This window comes from Myxine glutinosa, chromosome 7, assembly GCF_964187855.1.
Source record: "Myxine glutinosa chromosome 7, kmMyxGlut1.1, whole genome shotgun sequence".
Lineage (NCBI taxonomy): Eukaryota > Metazoa > Chordata > Myxini > Myxiniformes > Myxinidae > Myxine > Myxine glutinosa.
In genome coordinates this window covers 140,322,974-140,334,186 of record NC_136267.1, presented here as the reverse complement: position 1 = coordinate 140,334,186, position 11,213 = coordinate 140,322,974, and the positions used below count along the sequence as shown (strand labels likewise).

Genomic DNA, 11,213 nt, shown 5'->3' with positions numbered 1-11,213 from the left:
CGGAGGGGGTAAGGGTGGTTCAGGGTCTAAAGTATGTTTGTGGGGGGTTTTAGTGACTTGCTCCTGATCCAGATGAGCTTCAGGACCTGCGGTGCAATTTTTCAGCTTCACTTCCAAACCCTGAAGAATTTGGGTACCACTTGAGGTGTTATGCAAGATTCACAGACATTCAGCGAGTAACCTGTGCGCAGAAGAGGGTTGCGAAACAAGAACCAATTCCTGACGACCACAGACAATCCTGTGCTTACGAGCCATTGTCACCAAAGCACTTACGCCCCTTGGTTTCACCAGTTGCTGGTGCAAGAAGTGAACATGTGCTCCCACCAGTGTGTATCATCTGCAACAGCGCTGAAAAATGGGTGAAATGTAAAGGAAAATGGCAGCGGAATATCTTGATGACAGCTGAAACTTTAGATGGAAGTAAGTTATTTTATCGAAGCCAACATTATTGCCAAAAGATCCATCAGCCAAGTCTTAGATGGAAAGCACTATAATAGAGCAATCCGTGCCCATCGGGCAAGAGAGAAAAAGATTGCCATGTTTCATGGTGTCACTCAGTGAGGAGCATCGTGTGAAAATTCAGCAGTACATGACCAGCATGATGATTGATGGACACATTCCCTTCCAATCACTTCAATAACATGGCAATCGGTGATGACTTTCATGACATCATGAAACAATGCGACAATTATGTGTCTCGCTGGTGTCAAGAAAGTTCAACCTTTCAGCTCTGGTCGTCGCATATTGAAATGGTGAACATCGTGTATCGATTCATTCGAGCCATGCGAGAATCTGATTGGAAAGCCCACATTGCATCATGGGGAGAGATGTTGCCTTGGTTTTTCTCTTTTGATCGGATAAACTATGCACGATACGGATCAGCCTTTCTCGCCGAGATGATAAACCAGGCAGACAGCCGTCCAGAAATATTTCAGCAAGTAGAAGCTGGTCACTGGACAGTCCAGCAGCAAGACCGCTATGGCTTTTCTTCAACACCATGCGATCAAGTGATGGAGCGAACTTGCAATCGTGACACCAAGACAAGTGGTGGACTTGCCGGCATGACCCTTGTTCCTAATGCTGTCAATCGATGGACATTGTCTCAAAGTGATAGATCGGCAATGCTGCAAGCGTGCGATGTGCTGTCGGGTTTGACCAATCATCACAGAGACGGGACAGATCTTGACTCCACATGAAAATATTGGGATGAGCACGACGTAAATAGCATTATTTGTTGCCTCGAAGATGATTGATCCATTTGAAGGAGATCGGCCTGATCTGGTCAATATCACAGAAGGCGTTATGGCGAATTGCGACATTCAAATCTACTTGGAAGTGGGGTTATTGGTAGGAACTTGTTTCACAGCTTCGTGGAAGACAGGATAAACTCTACAAAGGTGGATTTTCATCACCCGATTACACTGTGTAAATTAAAGACATTCTCAAATCAATCGAAAGTAGTTACTATTCGGAAAGCAGGTCAGGAACTTGTAGTGAAGGCTGATCGGAACTTGTACCTGAGGATGCTGGTTGTTAGGCAACAGTGAAACTTGGACTTGAAAGAGATACTGTCATATTCCCCAGGACCTATTCCCTATGCCCTCACATACTGTGATGGCACTTTGGCTAAAACAGACGGTGCGTTGATGCATCACATCGAGGCCAAATGCATTTCTCCATTGGTGCAGGAAGTAGTTCCGCATGACACAGTACTGGTTGATGGCATGGCACTCCTTCATAAACTGGTCACTCACTTCCCCCAAACCATGGGTGGATTAGCCAATCTTGTTGGATCGGAGTTGGTTGGCCTGGCAAAACGGCACAAGTGTGGACGAATGGACTGGGTGTTTGATTGGCTATCCGGAGATGAGTATAAAGATGGGTGAGCACGAACGCCGATCTTCAACATCTCAAATAAGGAAGATTTTCGACCTGTACCAAAAAATACTGGAGAAACTCTCCCAATTCCTCACGCACGGAAGGAACAAGGAATTGTTTAATGAATTATTCTTTGAATGGTGGTGCATAAGTGCTGATCTTTTTGACGTGATTGACTTATTTGTGATGCAAGGGGCAGTGTGCCATAAGATTTCAAATGAACAGGTGAATTTGGTCCCCGAGTTTAGCACCTGTGATGACGAAGAAGTAGACATAAGGCTTCTGTTGCATACTCTCCATGTAAGTAAGACTAAACCAAATTCTAAGGTGCTGATTATTATCCCCGGCACCAATGTAGCTATCCTGCTGCTCTCCCTTGGTGGTGAGATTGGCATGGAGGCTTTGCACCTGCACACTGGTATGAAGAGGTCAGAACGCATTCTGGACATTAAAACAATCCGATCGGCACTCAATGAGAAACTGTGAAGCTTTAATCGGGCTCTACGTTTATACTGGCTGTGACAGGTAGCGCGTTTTGGGGAAAGGGTAAGAAAACCGCTTTCGATCTTGTCGCCAAATCATCAGACGACCAACAGACCTTCTGTGAACTAGGACAGTCCTTCAGTTTGTCAGATGACTTATTCCTCAAACTTCAGGCATGCACGTGTCATGTACAACCAGAAGGTTTTGAACATAGACATTGCTCAATACAGAAGTTTTTGTGTCGGTCCCAATAATTATGATCACAGTATACCTCCTACGAAAGATGCGCTCTTTCAAAACTCCCTCCATGCAAATTAACAGTCGGCCATCCATCGGAAGGCGCTACAGCAGGAGATGAATGCACTCTCACCTACCTGCCGCGGATGGGTCTTGACAGATGACAAACTTGCCGTTATATATGGATGCAGAAAGACCCCGTACCACCAGAAGTACTCGATTTAATCCACTGTCGTTGTACAAAGAGCCGATGTAACACAAAACGTTGTTTGTGTGGAGCAGCAGGATTTGAATATTCTGAAATTTGTTTGTGTAGTTCGGAGTCGGAGCATTTGTGCGAAAACTTGGCTGAACAGTACGACACTGATGTAGCCGATACTCTGACAATGAGGAAGATGATTAGTATGACATTTCTCACCAGATGGTGCAATTCATTACATTTGTATGTTCTCTTATTACTTTATATCAGACAGCCACAAATGTCTGTCAAAGCAAAGATATATTTCTTCTTGGCCAAAAGCACATTTACTTGACGAGTTCGTTAGCCGCCCCACCAACATAAATTAAAAGTCAAATAACTCCTCTGCGTGAGGGAATATCGTTTGTGGAAGTTATTTTTTGAAATTGGCACATCAAAATGTATGGGTAAGAATTATTTCCACTTCGTAGTGCAATTGGGTAGCACAAAAAGCTTTTTCTAGCCATTTTCGGAAGCAATAGATTGCGGTCTAAAAGGGTATATTTGTTCATTCATGGTGGTGTTTTATTGATATGCTGTGTTACCAACAATTTACTTGCATAAATTTGGAGGAGCTTAAAATTAATTAAACCATTGTGTGCAATGGAGGTGATTATTACGTGGTGGCATCAGAACCGTACTGCATTGGCATTTCAATTGCTGGCCTCTGTTATATCAGCTGAGATGAATCATTGACAAATACTGTGGAAAAATCGTTTGCACATACCCAGTGAGAAGAATTTATTTTTTGGCAATTTATCTGTGGAAATGTAAAATGAATAATGATTCTTCTACTTATTGCCTCTGCTAAGGTGTTTGGTTGTGCTTGAAATTAAGAAAAACAAAGTTGCGATTGGAGGAGGGGTGAGAAAGTAAAGGAGGGGTGTTTGGGAGTAAATTGAGGTTGGGGGTAGGGGTGGGTTTGAGTGGGGTGGTGCGATGTTCGCAACCTTCTGGCACTTTTGCATACAAGATATGTAGATGACCCATACATGACGGCACTTAGGCCACTTATTTGCACTCTGAGATCCTTTTTTTTTTAACAGCTGTCCTCTGTTATTTGCACTCGTGCTGCATCTGATCTTCACCCCACATCATGATGTGTTCTTAATTACTTTTCACTCTCCATCTTCTGTTCCCAATCTATTTCCCCCTTCCAGCTGTGTCCAAGGCGACTGCTCGCCGTGTTCGCATATCTCAAATCGAACCAAAAAGCAGACCGGCCATCAGACGACTGCGCTATGCGGCTGCCATTCCATCCCTTCCCAATTTATCAACTCCGAAGCCTCATATTGTGGAAGTTCCAAAATGCAGGAAGACGTGCTGAAAATAATGGCACTGTGTTTGATTAGATATCCAATCGATACGACCATCCCATCGAGATGTGTAGAATGACGATCAAAGCATTGTTCAATTATCAGGCTGGTAAAATAGACTGATTATTCGGTAATGAGTTTGTCGTTATTCTTGCTGCAATTGTTTATTTTATTTTGTTCATTCAGTTTTTGCTTTCCACTCTCACCAAAGCTACAGTGGGGAGGAAAAGTCTTGTTTCTAACAGAACCTGCAAATGATGAATCATTCTTTGATTTCCCACTCTCCCTGCCCTCCCCCCCCACCCCACCCCCCTCCCTGTTGCAATAACAGTGTCTAGCCACTTTTTTAGAAAACCTTTGTTGAACCACGATATTTCCCATGCATATGATTTGGTCACTTTGGTCTTGTGTAAATATGTTCCACTGTGTGCGCGCATTTTTTATTTATATTCCTCTTGTTTACGCCCAGTTCCTCCCACCCTTTTGTTGGTCTTTCCAAACTGCACGCAAGTGAACTCTGAACAAATGTTCTTTTCGAGAGGAAAATCATCCAAACCAATGTGACTTATGTTTGAATAGAATTGATGAAATGACATTGATTTTTTTTTTTTTTTGCTTTTCACTGTAAATCTGTCATCCACCTGCAGTTGGGTTGGGAGCCCCTCAAATAGTTTGTCCTTTGAACAAGTAACGGAGGGAGTGACCTGTATTGATATGCAGCTACCCTTGCCGACGCTGCACTCCGTGTTCTGTATTTTATCCTAATCGATGTTCAAAAAGTATTTGCGTCCTGGAAGTTTAGTTTTATTTATTTATATTTTAAACTTTGCTTAACATTTTACCCATATCATTTACCTACATCTACATGCATTAAAATTTACCCAATATTTTACTGACACTACCTTTGTTGAACTTCCACATTTTTTCCTGTTTGTACCATGTTTTGTTTATTGTAAAAATAAAATTAGTAAACCTGTTGCAGTGTCTTGGACTTTTATTATATTGTCCTGTCACCAGTGATTAACACTGCAGGGTGACGAATGGCCATAACGGTTTTTACTCTGAAGCAACCAAGCACAAAATTGGCGGTACTTTTATGGCTCGCGCGCGACTGAAGGGGGCGAGATGCTTACCTGCATGGACCTCACGGGGTTTTATCCGAAACCCACGAACAAAGAAACACAACACAGCAAATAAAATGCACAATAATTAATTTACTGAAATTACTGCAAGGGATGAAATTGAACAGTGAGGTAAATCTGTAATCCTAATCGAGGCACCTCCACATGCAGACTCAAACACAGACAGGGGAATGATAAAAGAAAAGAAATTGTTCAAAGCCGGCTTGTACTCAGCTTTGCCCCAACGAGACCGCCGGATGAAGTTGCCACACAAGGTGGCCTGAAGTCACTCGCATGGGAAATGCATAGGATGGCGAGAAGTTCCTCTCCATGTCACCATCAATGTGAGGGGGTTCGTGCGGCTGGTTTTCCTCCGCTCTTGTCTCCCTCAACGTGATGCGGCTCCCCAGAAAAACCACCGTCAAACAACACCCCTGGCCCCAACGTTGCCAACAAGTTATCTGAGCTCCGAACAGTTCTCTGCACGAGCACACGACAAAACGACCACCCACTACGAAGCCAGCATGACAGAGCATGATTTTTCCTCTTCTCAAACCTTCTCGCTCTGATGTCACCCTGACATCACCCCGAACAATCGCCGAGTTCCACTGAATTGCCCCATGTTCGGGCTATACCAATGACGAACTTTGGGGTGTGGCCTTTTTCCTTCCTAGATTGGTGGGTGGGGTTAATTGTCTATCGAGTCCTTGGAGGCGGGGTTCAGTCTGCTCGGGAATGTCCGGCCTTCTGTTGGCAGTTATGTTGATTGTTATTGTTTAACGGAGTGCTCGTTTTTATGGCTGGCTTATTATAATTGTAAAACCACATAGGGAAAATCACGGGATGCAATCACATACTGGGAGAACTAGCCTTATACCCTACCTAATTGACATAACACCACCCCCCCCACCCCCCCCCCCCAGTGTGGTGACACGTAAACTATCTTAAGCTCACAGTTTTTCTACTTAAATACATCGAGATTGGCTTCCTACTCGCACGTGGTCCATGCTACCTTACACAGTTATATCTCCACTATGGTATTTCATCACCTACCCCTACAAACGTAACAATATTTTATACACTCTAAGTGATGTTTTGAAAGCTCCTCATGTCAGCTCCTGTATTTATTAGGAAATGCAAACGATAAACAAATCGACTTGAACTTTGGCATCCCAATATTATGAGGCGAGAGCTTAAAACTGGAATATCCAGATTATTTATTAATCGACTACCTGGGACAAAAGGATTCGGTTATCACATCCGCGGCATCTTGATTCCGCTTGGGAAAACTTTCATAAAGTCTAATTTCTCTCGTGCATCGGTTTATGCCATCCCCTTTGCAGCTATCTTATCCATCCTCTCAGCCATAGTACACTGAATCCTGTGGGAAGGTAGGTGCAGTCAAGCGGCTTGCTTTAACACAGGAGGATAACCCGACAGAAGGCACTTTTTGTTACTGAAGTTTTAATCTTTCAGCAAGTTTATCCATCGTTACGCAAGTTTTAAACAAGATCTTGCAAATATAAAGGCCAATTCACCAAATAGTCTCCTTCCTCGGTCATGGTGGCACCATTCCCTTGCTTGTTTTTCATGTGTGCCTTACAGGCAGCCATTTTTGTTTTGTCCTGTGTTACGGATTCGTCCCTTCCGCTGTTGTGGTTTTCATCCACTTGAAACCCTTCTGGTTCTATGTATTATAATTGTTTAAGGGAAATGGTTATTGTGGTTAAAAGCGTTCATGGTAAAAAAGAGACAGGAAGCAGGATCAGGAACCGGAAGGCGTGGAGAAAGGAAGAAGAGGCGTGGCGAGAAAAGTCAGACAAGACGCGTGACATCGAGCTCTGTAGCGAGCGTTGTCTAACGAAGGTCACGAGGGAATTTTGAGTTCCTGGAAAGGACATCCTGCGAGAGGTATTATTGCGGGGATTGAGAAATCTGCGTAGTCAGGTTTAGGCTGAGATTCCGACGAATCCTTGCCTGGTCGCATCGACTCAAGTAAGAGCCGTCGGCCATTTTGACCCTCGCGCTTCATTCACCGACAAAGGTTTTGCTACGCGTCAGCTCTTCTCAACATCCTATCGTCTGTCGGGGAGGTGTGTGCGCAACCGCTTCGTCTCCAATTACATTGCGGTTTGCTGATTGAGCTGTGAATGTGCACGTCTGGATCGTGCCTTTGGGATTTCCCTTTCCGACGCCAGTTTGCTACTGGTTGGACCATGTGACTGTCCACGCTTTACCCCATCGCCTAATCGCCTCTTCGCCTCGTCACTACTCGCTGGAGCGAATCAACTTCGCCTTGGAGATGGTTATAGAGACATTGAGGAGTGTCCTTTTTCACTCACTTGGAGCGCATTGAGTTATCTGACTTTAGTTGATGGTACCATTATAAGATACTAGGGCATGCCCGTACGTGGGTGCCCGTTCCTTGCCAAAAAAAAAAAAAAACGCTACCCGTACGCTCTACCCCGCCCGTACGCCCGTAAACAAAAAAAACAACGCTCTTCGCTTCCGCCCTTCGCTCTGACTGAATTGGGAGAAATAATGCGCATAAGAAATCGAGAAATTATTATTTTCTCCGGAAGAAATCGAATTACGAACCGTAATGGCGCACGCGCTCGGCTCGGCTCGCTCTCACATCGGCCACGCCTACGCAACAACGCGTTCTGTGATTGGCTCCCGGAAGTGCAGTCTTCACTGTCCGGAAGGTCGCAAATCGCAGTTACGATGAATCGCAAATTAGTTTTAATTAGTTTTAAAACATAGTTTAACGGCAACATAGTTTTCCAACGTGAAATAAATGAATACGCTCTCAAATGTGCCGTCCGAGGCAGAGTCTGTTCGCCACGTTCGGCACACGTGATAGCTCGCTGCTCTCTGATTGGTTGAATCGTTTTTTGGACATAGCTCGGTAACTACTTCTCCGATTAATATGAAACCTTGAAAAGGCACATCCTCGGGTCCCCAGCAATATACCTGGCAAGTTTCAAGTATATCGGACCCGTGGTTGTCGAGAAACAGCGGTCACAGACAAACAAACAAACACACACACAGACACACAGACACACAGACACACACACACACACACACACACACACACACACACACACACACACACACACACACACACAGAGATTACTGGAATTATAGATAGATATGGAGTGCACTCTGGATTGCTATTGGTTGTACCGTTATTCTTGTGTGTGATTTTTAATACAACATTTGTTCGTTTAAAATCATTGGTGTGGTTTCACTGTTGCTTTCTAACACAGAATAACATATTTTTCTGCCGTGGCTCCTCTCGGGATTCGGAGGTACACCGTGGTCGGGGAGGAACACGTAACACCTGACTGTTTTCACCTCCCTTGTGGGCCTCAGAGACTTCATTTTTGGATACTCCTTGGAGCAATAGTTTTCTTCCTACCTGTGGAACAGTTTTGGGCTCCCACATGCCTGTATTAACTGTCAATTTGGTGACTGGATCACCAGCACAAGAAAGAGAGGGACAACGGCTATGCTGCTTTGTACCATCTCCTACAAGTATCGGCAGCTTTACTGGTACCCAGCTATCCTGGCTTGTGCCTTGCTCGGTTTCTTGGGTGGGACCACTCCAAGATTGCAACTGCAGAATTTTACTTTGTTAACCGCGTTTCTCTTACTGGAGGAGCGGTTTTCTTTCCCTACACGTCCTGCTGTCTGGGCTGTAGGTGCGTCGTCCCATTGGGGAGAGGGTCATTGGCCATGGTGTTTTGATTGTCTCCTTCAGGCATCGGTGGCGTCGCTGGTGCACTGCTGTCCTCACACGTCCTGTGCGGTTGACCGGGCGGGACCATTCCAATGTGGTGATCGATCTGCGACAGCGGTATTCCAGAACCGAACTTCTTGATTTAAAACCACCTGGTGAGTCAGTTCCTTATGTTTCTAATGAGGTGTGGAAGACCTTGAAAACCTTCAAATAACCAAAGTCAGAATCGAGCGCAGTTGTAGACCTGGTCGACGTGTGAGAAGGAAGATCACTGTCTTATTAAGCCTCCCGAGGGCATGTCATTCACGTCTGCAACATGACCAGGGTGTGGTGAAATCGAATCTTGTCTATGTGCAACTGAATGACTCGGTTAACTATGGTTCAAAGTTGAACTTTACAGAACCAGTCCAGCACTTTAACACCACTTCATCTTTTATCTTGATGAATGCAAGATCCCTGGTTCAACACATTGGTTAATTTGAGGTTATGTTGGACATTAACCATATTGAAATAGCTGCCATCAGTGAAACATGGTTCCCTTCTGAAAACACCGGAAGCAATTTCTATCTCCAAATCTGCTCTTATTAGCAAACCCTGCTGCAATAGATGAGGGGGAGGTGTAGCCCTATATATTAGAGGAGAGGGGGCATTGAAGTAAGAGCTTTGTATAAAATCTTTGTGCCAGATGAGCGTGAAGTAATTTTGGTGTAGGCTTGCTTGGAGGTAACTAACAAGAGGTAACCTCAGAGACTAACAACTCGGACAGTTAGTGGTTTGATTGGAAGTGCTGTTTATCATCCTCCTGCTTCACCACTCTATGCTCTGCTCATTGAACAATCATCATCCACATTAGATACGTTGCAGACTCAGTACCCTAGTGCAGGAGTTGTGATTCTTGGTGATTTCAATAAGGTGGACACTGAATTAATTTGTCAATTAACTGGCTTAGTCAAAGTTGTTGAAACCCTGACATGGGGTCAAGCTACCTTGGACAATATTTTAACGAATTTAAAACCGTTATCATGAACCCAAAGGTATCTACCCCTATTGGCCTGGGTGACCATAATGCAGTTCTGTGGCAACATTTGCAACCTGACGAGAAGCGTTAACATTCTCCATACACGCATTGTGCGTCCTATCAAAGACTCAGGTCAACGAGCCTTTGGTCAGTGCATAACTAACCACAAGTGGAGCGAGGTTGAAGTTGCTGAAACTGCGCAAGAAAATAACTTCCGTATTTTACGAGGTGTTGCACCAGGCCATCGAAATTTTTTTCCAACTCGTCACATCAATTCACTCAGAGGATAAACTGTGGTTTACACCAGAATTTAAATCGCTCATTCTAAAAAGACAAAAAGCTTTCTCCAGTGGTAAATAATTTCGATGGCGACTGATACACAATAAAATAATTAGATTAGTAAAGCGCAATGAGCGACTTTTCTATGACTTGGGCATTGGCAAATTGAGAAAGCTTAACCCTCGTCAGTGGCATCTTCAAATAAAATAAAATAAAACTTTAATACTCGACATAACAGCAAAGCAAGTTTTACCTTGTCCGGAATGTCACTGAAGGATTCTGCCAATGAAGTGAAACAACAGTTCATCTCGATGGCTCAGGACATTCCCCAACTCGAACTTAATCAGTTGCTCGCCTACCTACAGTCGTGGCCAAAAATAGGCACCCTTGCACTTTTTTCAAACAACTCACAATTTTCCCTAAAAATAAGTTGAAATTAACAAAAGTACACTACCTGACCAAAAGCATGTGGACACTCGAACATCTCATTCCCAAATCATGGGCATTAATATGGAGTTGGTCCCCCCCTTTGCTGCTATAACAGCCTCCACTCTCCTGGGAAGGCTTTCCACTAGATGTTGAAACATTGCTGTGGGTATTTGCTTCCATTCATCCACAAGAGCATAAGTGAGGTCGGGCACTGATGTTGGGCGATTAGGCCTGGCTCGCAGTCGGCGTTCCAATTCATCCCAAAGGTGTTCTATGGTGTTGAGGTTTGGGCTCTGTGCAGGCCAGTCAAGTTCTTCCACACCGATCATGACAAACCATTTCTGTATGGTCTTCGGTTTGTGCATGGGGGTATTGTCATCCTGAAACAGGAAAGGGCCTTCCCCAAACTTGCCACAAAGTTGGAAGCACACAATCGTCTAGAATGTCATTGTATGCTGCAGCGTTAAGATTT

At 44.3% G+C, this 11,213-nt stretch overlaps 1 protein-coding gene across 1 annotated transcript in view; it reads left to right on the top strand.

The window, feature by feature from the left end:
• Window positions 1–5,129, top strand: part of LOC137430880 (kinesin-like protein KIF18A) — a 196,896-nt gene extending 191,767 nt beyond the window's left edge. Inside the window, exon 18 of the mRNA XM_078782362.1 lies at window positions 3,997–5,129. Within this exon, the coding sequence (XP_078638488.1) occupies window positions 3,997–4,163 (167 nt within the window). The 3' untranslated portion in view covers window positions 4,164–5,129. The remainder of the gene's footprint in view (window positions 1–3,996) is intronic.
• Window positions 5,130–11,213: the final 6,084 nt, after the last annotated feature.